The sequence below is a fragment of the Excalfactoria chinensis genome, chromosome 2 (assembly GCF_039878825.1).
Source record: "Excalfactoria chinensis isolate bCotChi1 chromosome 2, bCotChi1.hap2, whole genome shotgun sequence".
In the NCBI taxonomy this organism is placed as follows: domain Eukaryota; kingdom Metazoa; phylum Chordata; class Aves; order Galliformes; family Phasianidae; genus Excalfactoria; species Excalfactoria chinensis.
Genome location: NC_092826.1, coordinates 137,485,898 through 137,507,843, shown reverse-complemented (window position 1 = coordinate 137,507,843; position 21,946 = coordinate 137,485,898). Strand labels below are relative to the sequence as shown.

The 21,946-nt window shown below is 48.0% G+C and overlaps 1 protein-coding gene across 2 annotated transcripts in view; it reads left to right on the top strand.

Annotated features, from left to right (window-relative positions):
• Positions 1-4,658: 4,658 nt before the first annotated feature.
• Positions 4,659-21,946, top strand: part of VILL (villin like) — a 32,076-nt gene continuing 14,788 nt past the window's right edge. The window contains exons 1-4 of one of the 2 annotated variants that reach the window (XM_072328409.1): positions 4,659-4,787; positions 16,480-16,561; positions 17,529-17,603; positions 18,686-18,882. In XM_072328409.1, the coding sequence (XP_072184510.1) occupies positions 16,493-16,561; positions 17,529-17,603; positions 18,686-18,882 (341 nt within the window). In that variant the 5' untranslated portion in view covers positions 4,659-4,787; positions 16,480-16,492. Of the gene's footprint in view, positions 4,788-15,301; positions 15,434-16,479; positions 16,562-17,528; positions 17,604-18,685; positions 18,883-21,946 lie in introns of those variants that run through there. The other variant, XM_072328410.1, reaches the window with a different exon arrangement.

The following is a 21,946-nucleotide window of genomic DNA, read 5'->3' as shown; positions in this document are numbered from 1 at the left end:
TGCTGGATTCAGCTGATTCCAGAAATTACAAAGGCTTTGCTTGTCAAGCCTGACCAAATCGTGCTGGAATTTGTTGGGTTTCATAAGGTTTTCATTAGGGTTGAGAGAGAACCCTTGAGGTTTTGTGAAACTCCTCGCAAATACAGCAGTTTGCAAGGCTGGCTCTTTTGAATGGGGTGTTTGTTCTTACTGATTCTCTCTGCTTTTTGTCTCCCTCTCCTCACTGCCTTCCTTTCTGAAGTAGACGTTGTTCTTTACCTGGGGGAAACATCAGCTTCGTGCCACGTCTGAGGGCAAAAGACAAGATGGTGACAGGACATGGAGGAGGTTGGTCTTCATGTCCACCACCACTGGTTGCTTGGGTGATCTGGGCTTATCCCTGTTCTTACTCAGTTCCCACAGTGATACTGACGGGGAAACCTCAACCATCTCCCAGCTGGTAACCCCTGAGACTGCCTGACATGAGATAGGTACACATTGCAGTGCAAGGCTCCCATGATGGCTTACCCTGGGATGATGTGTTTAGGTGCCTGTAAATCATCTGCATTTGCTTTGTAAAGGGCTGAATCGGGATTCAAGTTCTCTAGAGGAAGTTGGTAATTTAATAACAGTTCTGATCAGCTGACAGCCCAGAACGTCAGCTCAGCTGGCTGTAGTTCCTATAAAAGTGAGGAAATGCTCAGGAAAAGGAATTCAATAGTTTAGTTCTCCCACACATCACCCCCTGGGGTTACACCTTGGGAAGTTCATCACATTGCCTCGAAACTCATCCCGTTAGCTTCTCCATCTCCAAAAGGCCAAGTCCTGCTGAGTTCCCAATGACACCGAGTACTTCCCCGGAGCCTTTTGGCATTCTGGAAAACCAGGGTAATTTTCTGAAGTAACAGAAAACTGAATATTTTCTATCACAGACCTCACTCGTCCCAGCAGGCAGCCAGCCAGCAACCCAAAGAATGTCGGCTGCCTAAACTTTGCATCAGCATTAGGAGTGAGGTCTGGTGGTGATATGGGGTTTGGGGGACTCAGGTCCTTCTGGAAGCCTCCCCAGATACAACAGCAATCTGAACACAGCCTGACAGAACCACATCCTCACTGCCACGTTCCTCCTCCCTCTGGAAGGCATCCAGGGCTGCTGTTTGCCCGTGCCGCAGTCCCACCTCAGCTATCCTGTTTTCTCAGTGCACCTGTTAATTCTTGGCCACGGTGTGAGTGAGCAAATGCAGAGGGGAACCCACACCCACAGTGCACACAGGCATGGCCAGCACTCCCCACACTGCAGCTGGCCCCAGTGCAATGCAGGTTGACCTTGCTGAGGGTTTCCCTCCACCTTCCCCCAGATATAGCTCTGGGAATCACAGAACCACAGAGGTCCAGCACAGCATGTTCATCTCCATCCGTATTGCTTCACCTTGTTGATACTGGCAGTGCAGATGCCACTACTGAGGTATTTCTCCCTACTAACAAAGTCTCCGAGCTGTGCATCCCACCTTTAGGGATGGGTTGTAGATATTTTAGGTCATGGAAGAAAGGTTCAAGTCTGACCAGCAGCCCTGGCAGACCTTGTCGTGGTGCTGTGAGATGTGACCATCTCTGAACTCTCTCCTTTTGACTTGCAAAGGGGTTTCTCTTCCCCATAAGCCTCACATTCCCAGTTTACATCCCATCATAGCTGGCTTAAAACGAAGTCTGGAAGTTGCCCATACACCTACCTCTATCTCAGTTCCCTTCCACTTGCTGTAGTTGCCCATTAACCAACACCCAGCAGCAGCAGCCATGCTGCCCTGTCAGCTGCTTCTTGCAGAGCGCTGTCCTGCAAAGCATTTTCCATGCCAAGCCCTGACCTCCACTGCTCCAAACCCATGGGGCCAAAGAGCAAAGTTATGTTCACTTTCCCACAGCAAACCTTACAGCAAACCTGAGGCTCGGTGCCTCCCTGCCCTGCTCATGGGCTGGATGTGAAGCTGGCTGTGCTTCTGGGTGCCTCTGGTGCTGCTGCAAGTCACAAGCCTCCCCAGGTGATCGGTATCTGATCTATAGGGAGTCCTGTAAGAGGCACTGTGTGGTTTTTCATTTGGACACAGTGATTTTGCAGGGCAGAGAAGTGCTTGAGTGAGGAACACGTAGCAAAATGCCGCTTGCTTTGGTCTGGGGTCATGGAAAGATCTCCTGCAACACTCTCAGAAATCCATACGATGCTTTGACTGCAGGATGCTGACAGAGTCACCAAATCATTAACGCTGGAAAAAGCCACAAGGACCATCCAGTCCCAACCCAACCCCACCATGCCTACTAACCAAAACCCCATAGAAGCAGCAATGGGTCCCTAAACTCTTGAGCAGATATATGGGGTTTTTTTGCCTCCTCCCTTTGCAAGAGGCCCCTGCTGTGTTATCTCACCTGCAGGGTTTGGCCTTTCCTCTTCCTCCCAGAGCTCCATAGCCATGCATTGGGGGTGGAAATACCTTTGCAACGTGTCATTTGGTAAATACACCCTTGGCAGAGCCTGTTTCTCTGTGCACAATGTTAACCTTGTCCACAGGCACGTGGGGTGGCCAAGGGTGAGGCAGGTGGGGGCCACGGTGCTGCCAAACATTGATCTCGTACTCTTCCTCCCAGCGCTTCTGATTTCCCCCAGCAGCTCCCTGTGACAATGTCTCCAGTGTCTTAGGTTTGCGCTGGGATGCAGAGCACAGCCTCATCTTCCATTTGTACATATGGAAAATATCCTGAAACCACAAGGTTTCTGAGCTCTGGGAATATCGAGGCTCAGGATGAGAATATGAACACATGGGGTCATGCATAAGGGAAAATTGGCTGGAACGGGAACATCTCAAATGATGTGCAGTTACAGAAGCCAAGCTATTCTGTTCTCCACCAGCACCAAGTTAAACTGCTTGGAAATAATGTTTTCTGCTCTGTAACCCCGTGGCATGACCAAAATTAGCAGGAAGAAAAAGTGCCTACAGCTCAGCGCTAAATGAGCCCATGTTTTATGACAAACATTTCCTTTTGTCTCAGCACTCACTGTCCTAAGCTGCTGCACATATATTTCCTACAGATCTGAGTTCCTTCAAAAGCTCACCAGGATTATTTACCACTTGGTCACTGTGGAGGTGAAAAGGAGTTGGGACAGGCAGCTCAAACGCTGCGTATGCATGAGCCAAATGGACCTCATAACCAAAGCAGTGGGGATAGGAAGGACGTGCTTCCCAGTGGATTGTTCTAAGAAATTAATCATAGAATCTTAGAATATCCTGAGTTGGAAGGGACCCATAAGGAGCACCGAGTTCAATTCCTGGCTCCACATAGGAGAACATGGCTAGAGAAACTTGATGTGTAGAAAGGGAAGGACTTGGGTGGCTCCTAGTCCAGAGAGGCTGTATAGAGTCTATCCTTGGAGATATTCAAAACCCAATTGGGCTCCATGCTGGGCACGGTCCTTTCTGTCCACCTTTCTGCACTACACATGATCTTCATTCTCACACCAGAGTGCCTGGTGACCTTTTCCTTCTCTTGCAAAAAAGGGGAGCAGGGTTGGTGTCCTCATTTCATAGGTGAGCACATGAGATGGAAGGGACTGATGTTCAGAGGCTCATTTCCCATGGGCATCACTGAGAACCTGAATTCCTCCAAAAGTCCTGGTCTGAACAAGCTACCCAAAAGCAAGAAGATCACCATGGGCACCCAACGGGCCCTGGTGTCCAAAGGTAGAGGCAGCCAGCAGGGTAAGAAGTAGCTCAACTCCTCTCCAGTGAGGGATGTTCCAATCACCAACCAAGAGTGTTTGAGACAGAAAGGAGGTGGCTGATCTTCAGGTCACCCAGAGCCAAGTGGCACCTCAACAACTTTCACAGCTTCATGTCAGAGCCACCCTTTGCAAGTGCTTTTTTTCTTAATGATGAGCTGCCATATTGCTATATACATCCACCTGTGTGTTTCCAAGAGCATTAGAAGGGTGGAAAAAAACTCAGTTTCAGGTACTGGGGAGGTAGACGTGAAGCCCAGCTACCTGAGTTATCTCACACCTCTTCTGAACCCCCTTTCCCAGCAAAGAGGGGAGCTTTCTGCTACAGAAAGCAGTGACTACAGCAAACGCTGCCAGCTCTGATGTGCTTTTCTGGTTTATCATTATCTGTCCCCTGCGAGGGCAGCCTGGTTGCATGCTCCAATGCTCCAATACACGCCAGTAACCTTGGTGGCCATCCTTAACCCAGCTCACCACTGTCCAGAGCTACACACGCACCAAGGGAGATCCAGCAGGGTTTATGCCCACAGCATCCCCCTTGCAGGCTGTTTTGGCTGCTGAAATTAGGGTCAGACGGAGTCAAGGACTGGGGCTGAGGCTCTGGGGCCCAAGTGCTGATGTGGCAGCGAGCAGCACCGCGCCTGGCTTTGTGCAGCGACAAGGGGGGGGGAAAAAAAGAAACCAACAAAATCACTTCTGCCCTTTAAATCTGGACAAAACAGGTTTCTAATTAAAGCAGCACTTAATCATTAGCGCTCGGTGAGTGCAGCGCTGGTGGATGTTTGATGCAAACAGTTGGTTGAAACTCTCTCGTACTGGCTCCGTCTTTGTCCCTCGGTGAGCCTGGAAATGGGTGTGAGCTGCAGTAGGAGTGTCTGCAGTTAAGTAGAGGATTGAATTACTGAGCACTGCTGTTCCCTGGCTGACAAGGTAGCAGAACAGCAAACAAAAGTGCCTTGAAAAGAGCTCACCAAAGAGAAGAGAAAGAGCTGGGATCGCTGAGGAGGGAGAGCTGCGAGGACTCCGGGCACTTTCCAGCAAGGTAAGCAGCTTTTCTGCACTCACCCTGGCTTTATTCTAAAGGCCAGAGCTGTTTCATGATCACTTCTGCTTGGTGGAGGAGGAAGGAGCAGAAAAAAATGAAAGAGTTTCATAAAATAAAAGCGATGAGCCCTCCAGACCTGCAGCCCTGGTGCTGCCTCTGGGACGGGGCAAGCAGCTCACAGAGGAGCACGGCCAGAAGGACGCACGCTTTGCATTGGGCTCTCTGCACAGAACAGCTTTGATTTCACGCACCGAGCAATTAACGTCATTTCGCTTTGCCCCGGTTTGTTTCGTTCCTTGCTGCCATGGGGATCTGCCCAAAGCTTGGCTGCCCGTGTGGATGTTGTGGGTTCAAGCAGCCACAAAAGCTGTGTTGGAAGTTCTGACCCATGGGGTCCTGCTGGAGTCTAATTGATAAAGCTGCTAATGGCCGAACGCTGTTTGCTCTGCGAGCACAGATTGTTTTCTCCTCTTGTTCATTTGAGATGCAGATCAAACTGTGATAAAATCGAGTTGTAATGGAGTGGAGCTGCGGGCTTACTTTGCCAGTGTTTTTCTTAGGCGTGTCTATTAGGAGCATAAATATTTAACAGAATGGAGAAGTGATATGAATTAGCATCTGTGGGAGGTTTGCATTTGTTCAAGGCTGTCCTAGCACAGGTGTAAACAAATCTTACGGCAGCAGAGGCAAACTGGCCCCACAAGAGTAGCACTTATAGCAGGTGAATCATCCAGGTGCTCTTTGCACACTGCAGCTAAGTGGGTAAATTAGAGCCTGCAAAGTGGAAATCAGACAATCCGAGGGTATCAGCCTTCATTTCGGTGGGGCTTTACCATACCTTGGTGTGCTGCAAGGAAGCACAAGGATGGGCATCGGACCAGGAAAACTGAGGTTGTGTCTTCTGCCCTCCTGCCTGCACCAGGCTGCCCTTCTCCCCCACCTCCCTTGTCTCGTGATGTGATTTCCTAGGCAGGACCTTGTGGCAGCAGTTGTCAAGGTGTCCCAGCTGGGAGCAAAGGTTTTGTGCCTTGGCCTCAAATGGCATCACCTTGGTCTCTTTTCATCCCCTGTATCTTGGGGCTCTTAGGGATCTTGAGAAATAGACCCCTGCTCTTGAATGGGGAAGGATGGTGAAGATCCCTTCCAACCCAAGTCATTCAGGTTCTATGATTCTGTGACACTGTGGTCTCTGTGGCACCTTTTCTGCTGTGGAGCTCCAGGGAGGTGTGGGACATGAAGGAGATGCACTGTGAGCCTGGTGACTCCAGGCTGGGTCTGCCATGGAGCCTCGTCCCCCAGCACTGTTCATGGTGCTCATCCTCAGCCCTCTAAAAGCTCTAAAAGCCCAGTGCTAAGTCAGGGCCCTTGTGCCACCTACCCAGCACCTGGAGGAGGAATGTGACACCATTAACCTTCACTGAGGTCTTCATTTATCACAAGGAACCGACTCTTTGCAGCCTCCTGAAACTCGCTCCATGGCTGGCACAAGTCCATGGGCTGGGCTGTCTCTGCTCTAAAAGCTGCTCTACTGAATGCCACATGCCCACCTACACAAGGAAAGGCTTTCTTGTGGACATCCTGCACCCAAAATACCTCTGCTCTGTCTCTTTCTTTATTCCAATTTATTCTTGAGCTTCTGCTGACCCCTCAGATGAACACGCTTTGTACAGTCATGGGAGGATACCTGCTCCCAAGGCCCATTAAATCTCTCTTCTATGTTCTCTCTTTCCACATAAAAACAACTCTGGAAATGGGCCTAGTTGTGATTTAACCTGGATGATTGCTCATTTCCATTGACTGTTTTGAGTGCAGGAGGAAATCAAAAAGGGTAAACATTGTCTCTAAGTCTTTGGCATCCTCCACTCTGGAGAAAGTCCTTGCAAATGCAGTGCTGATTTTCAGCACAGGGTGCTGTGCTTCTTGCCTTGATTTCCAAGGGCCTTTGCTTGAAACAGGAATCCTGCCATTATCTGCCTTTATCTGAGCCTATTGATGCTTGTCTGAGGCCAGAACTTGTCATTCCTTTACATCCACGTCAAAGACCTGAGGCACAGGGGATGTGAAATTGCACGGTTGAGTCCACGATTGAATCCATTTCCTGTGGAATGGGCTATTCAGAGCAGCTGACCTCTCCCACCTAAAAACACCCTGTGGCCAAGCCCTGCAGTGAAAGAATAGGTTTCTGGATAGCCCTGGGTTTAAAACTGCTCTTGTTAAAACATTTGGGATGGGCAGCAGTGGAAGTCGGGTTCTTTTTTGGGTGATGCTGTTATACAAATACCCACCTTCCCTTTGGGAGATTGCTGGAGCCTGAATTACTGCACCTTGCTGCCTGAAGTTGCTGCCTGGCTCTGAGCAGATTTCACCTTTCAGATGTCTGATTTCCTCCTCGGTGCTCAGACAAAACTCCCATTGGCAGCTCTGGTTGCAGAAGCAGACCCTGGATGAATGACTCTTTTAAATCTCTTTGCGGTATTTGCAGGGATGTTTTATTCATTCGGCTCTACACAGTCGACATGCTGCTCTCTCAAAGCTGCCCTTCATTTCAGGCAAGATGGGATTGCAACGTCCTCTTGCACTTCTGTGCCATGGTCCTGCGTGGGCTGAGTCTCCCTTCTCATGCCAGACATGTGCCAAGTGCACAGAAACACCCATTCCTAATCAAGGAAGGTTGGGTGGGGTTGGTTGGTACCTCCCTGTATGGACACACATTAGGTGTCTTTCAGCAGAGGTGTGTCGCCTGCTTGAAACTGCACGGTCACCTACAGAATGTCACACTTAACAACCAGGTCATCCCATTTCATTTGCAACCTAAAATACAAACCTTTTTAATGGGAGGTCTTAGGTTTCCTATCCCGAGTTTGATGTGATGCTTGTGGGTCTACACTGGAGTGAGACTGGGATGCCCCAACCCTGGAGGTGCTTAAGACTGGGCTGGATGGGGCCCTGGGCAGCCTGAGCTGTTGTGGGGCAACCTGCCCACAGCAGGGGTTGGAATGTGATGATCTTTAAGGGCAACCTGCCCACAGCAGGGGTTGGAATCTTTAAGTTCCCTTCTACCCAAACCATTCTATGGTTCTATGATTTTATGACCTCTTCCTTTCAGTAGTTAACATTGATCTTACTGTTATCCACTGGGAAGCCAATGCTCTGGGAACAGGTCCAGACCAGCCCCCCCACTCCCTCACCATCCAACAAAACTCCTAATAGCGAGGGCTTTATCAATTGCATTACTTAAACACTGAACCAGGAAAACCTGCTCTCTATCTTGTGCACGTACACGTGTGCAGAAATAGGCATTCATGCTCTCACAGTAAAAAAGATTGTAACTCTAAGACATGGTTATTTAAAAGGACAAGGCAGGTGGGTGCTGGTGTTTGTGTTTAACTGCAGGTTTTTTGTGGTGTTTGGATTAGTTCATAGAAGCATTAAATCGGTCACTGAATCTTTGAATGGCTTGGGTTCAATGAGAACTCATAGATCATCCAGTTCCAACTGCCTTGCTGTGGGTAGGGTTGCCAACCACCAGATCAAGCACCAGCTCAGGCTGCCCAGGGCCTCATCCAGCCTGGCCTTGAGCACCTCCAGCAATGGGGCAGCCACAGCTCTCTGGGCAGCAGTGCCAGTGCCTTGATGATGGTTCATGACTGCATACCTGGAACAGGGTCTCCTGGAGCAAGTTGTGCTTGGAGAAGTGGGGTTGGGCTCCTGTATTCTGCAAGAGGTGAAGGACAGTGTGGGAAGCTGGACTCTGCACTTGGAGATTCCATATAGGCAGAGATTTGCCTATATTTCTGCTCATGACCCAGGGTTGAGATGTGGGGAACCACCCAGAGTCCTCCTCAGACTTCCTGGATGGCAGGTAATGGACTTAAGTTGCACCAGGGGAGGTTCAGGTTGGATATTAGGAAAACTTTCTTCTCCAGAATAGCGATGAGGTTGGAGGTGGAGGTGGTGGAGTCACTGGAGGTGTTGAAGAATCGTGGAGATGTGGCACTGGGAGATGTGGTTATTGAGCACGGTGGGGATGGGTTGGGGTTGGATTTGATGATCTTTGAGGTCTTTTCCAACCTTAATAATTCTATGATTCTTCCAGCACCTCAAACAGATAACCAAGTGAGGCTGAATGAATCCCATTCTCTAACACCCCTTTCCTGGCCTTCTTTAAGCAATGGCCTCTTCTGTCTCAGCAGGAAAAATGCCTTATTTTTAAGGTGTCTTCTCAGCCATCCACCTGCCTTCCAGTTCCTGCATGTTTCTGAAGCTCAGGTGCTCCCTGGGGCCCCAGAAGCTCTTGTACACGTGACCAAACACACCTCCTCCTCCCTGATGTCTCAGCTGTTATTTTACTTACCTGCAGCCACGAGGTTTAATAATGCTTTGTTAAAGTGCTGGTGTTGGGGAGCATCGTAACTTTCTTCCTGGAGGTGTTGAGTAATTAGAAGTTTCTGAGAATGCTTCTAACCTGAACCATTTCTCAGGGAACCAGGAAGAGGAATGAAAATGGCCTCGGCTTTGTTTTCTTCCTGCGTGCATCCTCCTGCCTTTGCTGTGTCACGAAGCCCTGCCTTTGGATACAGGGCTGGTCCTGAGCCAGCAATCTCTGCCTTTCACCAGGGCAGGAAGAGCTGAAAGAAAGATTTGTTTGTAATGAATTGGCAGGCTTTCGTGCCTGCTTTCCCCAGGGATGGCTCTGCACTGTGACTGACTCAGTAACCTCGCAGTGAGGAGCCAGAGGTGGAATGGATACCCCTGGAGCAAGTTGTGAGTCAAGCTGCATTTTAGTCGTTGAAAATAATGCACCTGGCACCACACTTGGGGCAACACTGCCACAAGGCACCTGCATGCAGTGGGCTCCTAAAAGCTTCTTGTGAAGCTGTTTTATCTCACAGCCACATCCTCAGGGCGGTGAGTTTCACAGAATCATAGGATGGTTGGGTTGGAAGGGACCTCAGAGCCCACCCAGCTCCAATCCCCACTATGGGCTGGTTGCCACCCACCAGATCAGGTTACCCAGGGCTCCATCCAGCCTGACCTTGGGCATCTCCAGGGGTGGGACATCCATAGCTTCTCTCTGTTTAGTTATAAGTATTATTGTTACATCGATGAGAAGTTTTCAGGAACAATGCATCTCCCAGAGAAAACAGGCGTTAAAATTTTAGTGGGAGGATTCTGAAATAGAAGCAGTTTGGGAAAATCTGCTCCTACAAATCAGTTTCCCGAGGCCATCTGCTTGAAGATCAGACTGCTGGAAAGCTACCAGCAGCCAGATGAACAGGGAGAAGAAAGGAGGTCATAAAGGGAGGTGTGGAGAGATGAGCAAGGCTTTCTGGATGGAGCGAGTCGATGGGCTGGAATTGATGGCAGGTGGAAAAAAGGCAGCTGCAGAGTCTGCAGAGTCAGAGGAGATAAACCGTGGTCTGCCAGCCCTTCTGAATGAGGTGACCTCCAGGGAATGTGGAGAGACAGATGTGGAGGGCTGTGGCAACTAGGAACTATTTCCCAGTAATGCATTACTTCTTATTCTCCTTCCTTTTAAGTGAGGAGCGATGGAGTGTCTGGAGAATAAATGCAAAGCCCACCTGCGTGTAGCTTCCAGGGGACTGAAAGGTGAAGGCTCACAGCATCACTGGTTTCTTGGAAAAGGCTGTGTGTACGCTACAAAGTAAGCCAGAGATGACAGGAATGGGTAGAGAGTGAGGGCACAGGTTGTAGGGAGAGATGCTGAAGGTTTACATCTTGGTGATGCCCTGAAACAGTGGTTGAAGCTGGGGTAAGTTTTGAGTGTTCAAGAAACAACCCTTTCCCATGGTCTACCGCATTTCCAGTTTGAGAGACTATTAAGTACATAAAATCACCTCAGTTGTTTTCTTCATTCCAGGCCCTTAAGTTTTCCCTATGAACACACTTTAGCATCTCAGTCCTGGTCATGCATCTCCAGCCCTTGCCCATGAGAACAGAAGAGCAGTCTCCTATGATGGCAGGTAGTGATCACAGGATGAGTTGACTTGGATGATGGAGTTGACATAGTATGAGCCCACTTGGATGAGTTGGATCTGATGATCCCTAGCAGACATTAGTAGAGAAAGGTGCAGACATTCCCACTGAGCTCAGGATAGGTTCCTCCTCTGCTCTAGAGTCAGTGTCCCCAAGAAGGTGAGCAACAAGTTTCTTGTAATCATAGTTCACCCCATGTCCCATGCGCCATCTCTGATTTGGATCAATGGGTCAAAAGAGTGAAAGAGCCCTTCAACTCCTTCCATAATCCATGCAGATGATTTGGTAGGAAGGATAAGGGGTCTTTTTTGACTCGTAGAGGAGGTCATTAAGCCCTGAAGTGTAAGAACTAACTCATGTCATTGCATTACAGTCAGAATAACAGGGTAGCACCTGACTGGAGCTTGATGGTTGCAGACCTTGAGCATCTGAGCCCAAAGAGCACACCCTGACCATTCAGCCATCTCGTTACAAAGTCATAAAGTAAAGGAGAGCTTGCCAGCTTCCCTAATAAGCTGTTCCAATATTTAATTGCCCACCACGATCAGAAATAGCATCTTATTTCAAGGCTTATTTCACATAATTTTAGCTGCCAGGCAACAGCTCTTTCCAGGAGGGCTGGAGTGCTCTCTGTGGTCAGCAGCAGTGTCTGTGCAGAGCCATTTCCTTGGCACACCGAACTCCTGAGCCTGGACTTCATGGTACACAGAGGAGGAGGTCAGCTGAGTTTTGCTTTTGCCACCCCCAAGGCACAGATCCCATTCCCTGCATCATCACCACGTTGGATGATATGCAAGGAGCTTTTTCATCCTCTTGCATCACAAGAATGAGACAGCTCACGCAGCCTGAGTGCTGGTTCTTCTGGCCAGTCGCTCTCTAAGGACAGCCACTCTTTGAAGCAGTGGTGCCAAGCAGCAGCTGAGGAGCCATGTGCAGTGCTCAATGTTGAATTTCATTTCCTGGAGCAAAACAAGAATTAACTGCTGCCCTTTGTGTGAACAAAACACCATAGAATTATTAAGGTTCAAAAAGACCCCTCAGATCATCTTGTCCGGTTGTCTATCTACCATCAGTAGTGCCCTAAGTCACACATCTCCGTGTTTCTTGAACACCTCCAGGGGCACCTCTTTGCTCACCTCACATGCTCAGCAATAATGTAAGCAGTTCTACAGCTCTGGTTTACCTCATCCAATGCCAGTCCAAGTATTCCCAATAATTAGGGCTTTCAGCTTGGACAGGCTGGAGCTACAGCTGCTTCCTATTTTCCCAAAGCTGTACAGAGCATTAGTCATTTCACTGGGGTTTTTTTATTGCCGTGACTCCAGCACCGCCAAAACCCAGGCAAGCCAAATCAGACTTCATTCTGAATGTTCCCCGGGAGTCTGAAATGATCTCCTGTCCCCTCCTGAGTGCTTGTCCTCCCTCCCCACCCCAACAGCCCAAGTCTGCCAAGAAAAATGTCCTGCTGCCTCTGCTTCCTCAACACATACCAGGTTGGCTGAAGTGAAGCTGTGACTGCTGGCATTTCCAACCCAATTGTTATTTATTAACTTATTTATTATAGTCTTGAGAATGACCTTGACACTTAATCAGTCATCTGATCCTTCTTGAAGGCAAAACTCTTCCTCATGCTGTGCTGGTTGGAGAAGGGTCGGATTTAGCAAGCAAGGAGCATTGCTCTGATTTTGGCCGCGAGTGTAAAAGAGACCCATCTACCTTCACCTTCCAGCTTCATTCCTTAGATCAAGTTAAATTCATGGAATCATAGAACGGCTTAGATTGGAAAGGACATTAAAGAACATTTAGTTCCAACCCTCTGCCACAGGCAGGGCTGTCCCCCATCAGGTCAGCCTGCCCAGGGAATCATCCAACCTGGTCTTGCTCCTTTACACTCAGCCAGCAGAAGCTTTTGCTCTTTGAAGCTTAGAACATCTTAACCAAGCAGCGATGGCACAGCAGAGCCTTTGCCATGCAGTGGCCACCACACCCTGGTCCTGCCTCCCCACATGTGCCCATGGTACATACTTAGCTCCATTTTCCAAGGCTTCAAGAGTCTTGGAAATGGTGCAGATAGGGTAGGTGGCAATAAGAAGTGGAAATAATAGTCACTTGATTTGGAAGGGGCCTCTTAAAGGCCATCTGGTCTAACTCCCCTGCAATGAACAGGGACACCTGCAGCTCCATCAGGTGCTCAGAGTTCTGTCCAGTCTGACTTTGGGTGTCTGTGGGGATGGGGCAACATGAGTCAAATCACCCAGCAGTGCTACACATAAGACTACTTTCCAACCCCCGCCTCTGCACGGAAAGAGAAAATTGCCTTTGAAAATTGAACAGCTGTGTGCTACTGGTGTGCACACAGAACCCTACAGCTGCTTTAGTGCCTCTTTTCCCCCTTCATAGATAAAACCGTGTCTGTGTAGAAGTAAGGGAATAGATGAAGCAGCGTCTGCATAGAAGGAAGCAAATTGCCACCATAACCAGCTATTTTTGGTAAATTCCTGACCCAGAGGCAGCTGATTCACGCTCCTTGCACACTGCATTTCACCTAGGTTTGGGCAAAACCAGTTTGGGTGAGATAAGAACTCAGCTGGACATCATTGCTCAAACCCCATGGAGAGCCTGAGCTTCTTAACGTCTCTTTATTTCTTTTTAAATTAGAAAAGTTTCTGCCCTTCCTGGTTTCTGCACAGATGAGAAGTTTCCATTCCATAAATACTGGATTTTGTGTCTGGGCAGGAGTTGAATTATGGGATCATCTGATTAAAAGCTACATTAAATCTTTAATGAAATGAGCTGTCTGATTATTGAAGTCATATTCCTATTATTTCCAACTTGGCCACCAGCTGAAAGAAGCTGAAATGTCCAAAGAAACGGACGACCTTAATTGTGCTTCATACTGCCCTGGTTAATGGCTTGAAAAGGGGATCAGCTTTCCCCAAAAAGATGGGAGCGAAGGTTGTGTCAGAGCACCAGAAACAGGGGAGGCTTTAGCTCCCCATTTTGAGTCAAAGACATTTTGGGTGGGAATTGGTGAAGCGCTGCTGGTTTCTGGAGGGTTTTGTCCATCGCGATTATCTGAGCACAAAAGAATTTGAGGATCCTTTGGGTTAACATTTCTGGAGGGGAGGCTGGGATGCTGGGAGGAGTGGGGCTCCAGCTGTGCTCACAGCTGGACAGCTGCCCGCTTCCTGTGCTGGTTGGAGGCGATGACGCCTGCTGCCTTCTGCAGGGAGCAGCATCGCTTTTGCAAAGACTTCACCCCCAAAAGCTCTCTCACATACAAACCTCTGCACTGACTCCATTTGCAAGTTGTTTCAGTACTTGACCAGAGGGGAAAACACCTAAATAAATGAAGCAATAGCCGAAGGATGGAGGCTTCACTTGAGTTTTTCTTTGATAGGGACTTTTCAGATGCCATATTGAAGTGAAAGGATAATGTTTTGGTTAAAGATCTGAGCTGGGCTGATTGAGGTGTGGGTGTTCTCATTCATTGCCATGGAGCTGGACTAGCTGGTCTTTAAGGGTCCTCTCCAACTGAGGCAGTTCTATGGTTCTGGCATTCGTTCTTGCCAGCCTCAGACTACAGACTAGAGCAAGGATCCCATTCAGAAAAGCATCCAGTTCCTCCTTAGAGGATGAAATATCTGCCTGGACCTGGCTTTCAATCCAATTGGGATAACCATTCTAGGGCATGAGATGAAAAATGTCTTTTTTCTTCTTGCTTGGGAGAATTTGGAGGAAACAGAAGGGTTGCTTAACGCCCTCCTGGTCAATAGGTGAGGCCATGTGGATTCAGTCTTCCATGATCCTTCTGATCCATCCATGGCAAAGGAGTGAGAATGGTGAATCCTGCTGCCCCAGGCTGTGGGTGCTTCACTGCCTATGCAAGGAGCAAGGATCTGGCAGCTCTGGGCTGTAGAATATATTACTGCACCAACATTCCTGCATAGGAGAGCAGCTTCTGTTCTCTTACTTGCAAAATCTTCAGGAGAAGGCTCATCATGACTAATGATTTAATGTTGATGGGTGCAGCATAACTCTCCGTGCTTTCGTGACACAAGTAATGAAGATGCCTTTTGGCATAAGATCATCTGTCTTTTCTCCCTCGAAATAAGCTGCCTTTGTGGCTTTGTGCTGTGGCTTCTTTTATTTTTCATCTTTTTGTGGCTCAGATTGGGTGCCGAGCTCATACAAAAATGTCTCCGTTCCTCCTTGCAAGCAGTTTCCTGCTTACAGGAGCAGAGGTGCACAGGGTAAGCCAAGCCCTACAACCAGGAGAGCCATTTCATCCAGAGTTGGGGAAGAAAATGCAGTCAATCAGGTTGCCTTTAACACACTACAGTCAGTAGTTCAGTCTGTCATAAGCAAACGCAAATCAGGAAAGCGCACTTGTGAGGCAAATGAATGCAAAGCACAGAATCAGTGAGCCATGCTTTCTCTCAAGGCTGGGCCTTGGTCTGTGAGCAGAACTGACTCATACCGGAACAGCTGATATGGGCTGTGCCCTTACACAATCACAGCCTGTCCTGTGGTTGCTGCAGCTGAGCTGAATTGATCAGGAGGCACCTGTTATGCCAGGCAGCTCTGCTAGGATACAACCTGGTGAGCTCGTACACACTGGTCTGGGGTTTGATCTGCTTCAGAAGGTAGGTTAGCTGGGTTTGGAAGCTTTTTCACTTCTACCATCCAAGCAAGAAGGAGCAGGGAATCAAAGAGAGTTCTTGGTATCTCTCACTGCTGCAAATTAGGCAGAGGGTGGATTTAGTGGATGCTCCATCCTGTGGTGGATATTCTGTGCCTGGAGACACTCAGGGTGTGGATGGACGGGGCCCTGAGAATCTGATGGAGCTGTGGGTGTCCCTGTTGATTGCAGGGGAGTTGGAGCAGATGGCCTTAAGGATCTCTTCCAAATCAAACAGTTATTTTATTCTATGGGTGAGAGACTTTTTTCTCCAATCAAAGTGGCATCTGGAGATACCCAAACCATCTTAAAAGGTCCCCAGGTACCTTTGTGCAGGCAGCTTAATCCCATCTCTTCCCCATACAGGCAGCAGAGTCTAGAGAGCTGCTTGGCTACACATAATGTAGGTGTTTGAGTCGTCATCTGAATAACTCCCTGCTGACTGTGCTGGCTCCCTTGACCCCAATGGAGAAGGAAACCTGGTGTCCTACCTTGAGGTAGCTTGCAGGTAGCTTAACTTAGACCTGAATCTCCTCCTGAAGTGGAAGGGCTTCATTCCTTAGGCCACCAGTGACCAAGGGCACCTGAGCTGATCTCTGCTGCTCCAGGAGACCATGGGTTTCCTTGAGGTCCCCATTGTCTTTGCCATCCCTTGTGCTGCAATGTGAATAAAGCAGTACTGATGATGAATCCTTCCCATCTGTGCAAACAGGGGAAAAACAATCCCATATCAGACCAATGGTGTCCTATCCAGGCTTTGCTGGGCAATGATCTCATTACTTCTCTTAGACCTCCACAAGCATGGATGCACTGGAAATGGGAGTTCATCCCACCTGAGTGTAGATAACTACATCTGAACTGGAATGTGCTTTTTATAGTCAGCAGAGAGACTTTGCAAGGTGTGATTATCTCCACTGACTGTAAGAGAAGCCCAGCTGACTGGCACGCTTAGCTGTTCCATCCAGTTCTGTACTTATTTTGTCTTTTTTTCCTTCTTCCTTTTCTTTCCAGCTCAGAGTTCAGGATGGCAGACAGTGACACAAATCTTCCAACTATTGAGAGAAGACTGGGTCTGCAGATATGGAGCATAGAGGTATGATAAGGGGACAAGTATGTTGTATGTCTTCTGTGTGTATGCATGTATCAAGAAAGATATTCTTGAACTAATCTGGAAAAAAGGGTTTTTTTAGGTAAATACAGATGTGAGAAATGGGCAACTCAGCTTGTCCCTGCATTTGGCATGTTATTGCTTGGTGCTTATGTGTTGCTCTGGAATCCAAGGATAATATTGACTGATGGGTTTCTGGAGGGATACTGCAACCCACAAGGTCACCTTCTACTTGGGGTCATCTTTGCTTGGGATTTGTAGATAAACTGTGCTCAGTTTTGCCTTTATTCTGTTTTATTTCACTGGTGAAGACAGCCTGGGGAGAAGTGGGAAGTCTCCAACACGTCTCCAAGTTAGCCCTCTGCAGATCTCAGATTCCACAGTGTCTTTGCCTTAACATTTCTCTCCAGAATATTGCATTAAGTTGTTTTCTAGAGGGTCTGAAATTACAGACGTTTTGGTTCACGAGGCTCAGGTTGCTATGCTGGGAAACAAGTCGGACCACCAGAAAAATGCATGTCTTGAATTCCAGGGAACCACAGACTCAGTTCTTGTCCGAGAGGTGTGCATGTACTGCTGGGTTGCACATCCCACCACCTGCACTGGGCAGGCATGGCTGGTTAATTGTGTGTTTGTACCGGATACAATGTGCAATTAGGGTCTAGAGGGGATGAGAGACATCAGTGTCCATTTATTCCCAGTGCTCCTACTTGCTATGAATCCTGAACCAAGTGGTCATCCTGTCAAAATTGGAAATTATCCTTTAGTTTTACAAGCACCAATTAAAAAAAACTTGGCCCAGAACTAAATCTAGGAGAAGATGTGCTCAGTTCCATGGCAGATCCCCTACAAATGCAAGCTTTAGAGCATCTCAGCATGACCTCTGGGTCTTTTTCCCTAGGCCTACAGGATTGTATCGGGGAGCATTAAATAAAAATGTGTTTTCTTACAGAACATGAAGATGGTTCCTGTACCTGAAAAAGCCTATGGGACATTTTTTGAAGGAGACTGCTATGTAATTCTGCATGTAAGTAAAGCGAACAACATTTTGAGTGCTTTTGGAGAATCAGTTTGGCAGCAGCCACCCAACGATGTGCTTAGAGCAGAATGTGAGTGTCCTTGCAGAGAGCTGGCTATAATCACTGCAGGTTTTGATGCTCACAAGCTCAGCTTGTGTTGCAAGTGCATCCCCAGATAACAAAGCCCTTAGTCAGTCCAATGCTCTCCTTCCTCCCTGCAGATAAGTGGGTAAAAACACTCATCTTTGCATTCTACACCTTAACTGGGTGCTTCTCAAACAAAGCTTGTCCGCAGGACAATAGGACTTTGATCATCTTCAGTAACAGTGCATTAAATTGAATGATTTTGCCACAAATTAGTCAGCTGTGCCTGGAGGAATGGTGTTTTATTCAAGCTCTACTGTGTTTTTCGCTGTAGTATCACTGCACAAAGCAAATAAACAGAACTTAGTGTCAAATCGAGTTTATAAAATGAGCTTTTATTATCTTTTCCAGGCATGGATGATAGGATTTAACACAGTAGGTGCTGAAAAATAACTGGCACGACTCACATAACGATAAGCACACCTGTTCTCAGATCACTTGCCTCTTATTTCTGGGCTGTTGGGTTTTTCTGTAATAAGATGAATCACAGCACGCACACGCGGGCTCAGCTTCATTTGGGGTTGTGTCTCTTTTGCAAGTCAGCAGGAACTCCCAGGCAGTTGGTGTTACTATGTAGTGTCATATGAGAAAGAGAAAGAATCCCATCTCCAGGCAAATAAAAGTATCTGGTAAGATTTTTTTAGTGATCTATGAGAAGAATGTCCTTTAAGTTTTCCTATCAAATTCTGCAAAAGTAGGGCAGGTCAAACGTGTGAGGTTTTGGACTTCCACAGGTGCCTCGTTTTCCTTGATTACACAAGTCATAAAAGCATATACGATGGAAGCATGCTTCAGCAGAGCATCATCAGGCTCCATCCTATGGAGAGGGAGAAGGGGACAGGCCTTGAGAATGGGCTCCATGGTCACTTGTTTTGGCCACTTCTCCCTGGACAGCAGCATTATGGGCTGTGTCTTCACCCTGTCTCATCTTTTCCACCTCTTCCAGAGCAAAAGAACCTCTCGTGGCACCGCTGTGGATTTGCATTACTGGATTGGGAAGGATTCATCCCAGGATGAGCAAGGTGCTGCAGCCATGTACGTCACCCAGCTGGATGCTGCGCTCAGGGGAAGCCCCGTGCAGCACCGGGAGGTGCAGGGACATGAGTCTGAGACCTTCCAAAGCTATTTCCGCCACGGCATCATGTGAGTAGCATCAGACCCCTTGCTGCAGTGTCGTGGCTGCTGGAGTTCTCTCTGCTTCAATCTGTCTCAAAGGCCCCAGTGCTTCTAAAATCTGATCAATGTGGATCAGAGCTGGAGTCGGTCAGAATTCAGAAGAAAACTTCCCATTCTGACAAACAAAAGCTATAGGGATTCAGACTGGACCCATGTCATTCTGATCTGCAGATTGTTTCCCCAGGTGTTGTAAGTGGTTTTTAACCACTTGTTTGTTCACTGTAGGGTCTTCCTTCTACATCTCCGTACGCTTTAGATTAATATGCTCCATTCGGGGCAATTTAAATCAATATCCACCTTGCTGAGAATCACAGAATCATTAAGATTGGAAAAGACCACTGAGATTGTCTAGTCCAACCATCAACCCATCACCAACATGCCCACTAATCCATGTCCCTCAAGAGCCAATTAGGATTATGCATACGGGACAGAAGACTGAGATACTTCTTTCCAAAGGCATTTGTTACTCACATTTATTTAGAGTTTGTTTATTTGGATTTTGGTGCCCGGTCCACTGCAGTTGCCAGAAACCACATCTTAATCCCTGTTTCTGAAATGTTGATTGCAGTAGGGGTAATTTTCCTGCTGCGGAAGCTTCATTCTCTGAACTAAGCCATTGGAAAGATAGTATTGAATCCATTCTTGTAGCATTGAGTCCAGTCCTGTGGTCCTGATTTCCTCTGGAGTCTTTGGAAGGTGATTCTTGATAGCTGTCCTGTGCTGGCAGGAAATAGTCCTACGTGCCTTTCTTTCAGAGCGCTGAAGAATCCTCAGACTCAACCCATCCTCAGACTCAACCCATCCTCAGACTCAACCCATCCTCAGACTCAACCCATCCTCAGACTCAACCCATCCTCAGACTCAACCCATCCTCAGACTCAACCCAGTCTTGCTTTTGGTTTCTCTGTATTGTGCATCTCTGCAGACTCTCATGAGCTTCCTCTGGGCTTTTGTGAGACAGAAGAGTGCTTTTGCCCTCATTTTAAAGATGAGTAAAGGCCCGTGAAGGACTAAAATTCAGACTTTCCAAAGCATGTAGGTACAGAATTCTATTTGGAAACCTATCTGCCCCTGAAATCAGTGTGAGTTAGACTTTATCACAACCTAAACCACATACTGAGGTCACACAGGAAGTCTGAGGCAGAATAAGAAATCAAAGCAAACTGTTTCCCCACCTTGGCGGGTAGAACATCTCCTCTGGATAGGAAGAACTGTGCCAAACAAGTCTAAAGTACTGTGAATCACCCACTGGCCTGACCATGTTTGCCAATCTTATCCACGTATGATAAAACATATTGATTTATCCAAGCAGCAAAAGCTATAAAAATCTCAGCAATCATCTGTCTTTCCTACAAATGGTAATTACGTTGTTTCAATCATTATTGCAAGACATGAAGCGCAAACATGCTGTTAGATTTCTAAAAGGCACTGGGATGTGTGGACAGGGGTTAAGCTTGTCCAAAAAACACCTGTTAAAATAAATGTTCTGGGGCTTCCTTGGGGGGAATTTTGTCCTATCCTGGTGTGCAAAGTTGCACGGACAGGAATGGATGGCATCACGCAGTGAGGCAATTACAATGCTAACAGCAGCTTTTGCTAAGTGTCTGTTCAAGGATGGAAGGGCGTTACCTTAGGGGAACAGCTTTCTATCTAGAACAACTATTCAGTAGAATAAAAACAGATTTCAGCAAAAAATAAATAATATTTTTTTTAAATCTGTTTTCTGCAAAATATGGTTCATTTTCTTTTGATTGTTTCTGGTGAATCCACTTCCATGCTTAATGGGATTTTCAGTTTGACTGTGGTATGTTCCCATTGCCGTCCCTGACCTGCCTGCTCCTCAACACACCTCCTCCCAAGACACAAAACATAACACCCACCTCATGGTGAACACTGTGAGGACTCATTGCCTGGCCAGGGATCAGGAACAATATAGTGAGGCCATTTCAAAGGCTGTCGACGTGGTCTACCTGGACTTCAGTAAGGCCTTTGACACTGTCCCCCATAACATTCTGGTAGAGAAGCTGGCTGCCCGTGGTTTGGATGGGTGCACGCTCCGCTGGGTGAAGAACTGGTTGGATGGCCGGGCCCAGAGAGTTGTGGTCAATGGAGTGGAATCCAGTTGGCGGCCGGTCACAAGTGGCGTCCCCCAGGGCTCGGTGCTTGGGCCGCTTCTGTTTAACATCTTCATTGATGATTTGGATGAGGGGATTGAGTGCACCCTCAGTAAGTTCGCAGACGACACTAAGCTGGGAGGGAGTGTTGATCTGCCTGAGGGGAGAAGGGCACTACAGAGAGACCTGGATAGACTTGATCGATGGGCCAAGGTTAATGGAATGAGTTTCAACAGGGCCAAGTGTCGGGTCCTGCATTTTGGTCATAACAACCCCAGGCAATCCTACAGGCTTGGGGAGGTGTGGCTGGAAAGCTCCCAGACGGAAAGGGACCTTGGTGTGCTGATGGACAGTCGGCTGAATATGAGCCAGCAGTGTGCCCAGGTGGCCAAGAAGGCCAATGGCATCCTGGCTTGTATCAGGAATGGTGTGGTGAGCAGGACTAAGGAAGTCATCCTGCCCCTGTACTCAGCATTGGTGAGGCCTCACCTCGAGTACTGTGTCCAGTTTTGGGCACCTCAGCACAAGAAGGACATGGAGGTACTGGAGCAGGTCCAGAGAAGGGCAACGAGGCTCGTGAAGGGCTTGGAGAATCAGCCCTATGAGGAGAGACTAAGGAAGCTGGGGCTGTTTAGTCTGAGGAAGAGGAGGCTGAGGGGAGACCTTATTGCTGTCTTCCAGTACCTGAAAGGTTCTTACAGTGAGAGTGGGGCAGGTCTATTCTCACTACTGACTTGTGACAGGACGAGGGGAAATGGCCTCAAGTTGCGCCAGGGCAAGTTTAGGTTGGATATTAGAAAGAACTTCTTTACAGAAAGGGTGGTTAGGTACTGGAATGGGCTCCCCAAGGAGGTGGTTGAATCGCCATCCCTGGATGTGTTTAAGAGCCGCTTGGATGTGGTACTCATGGATATGAT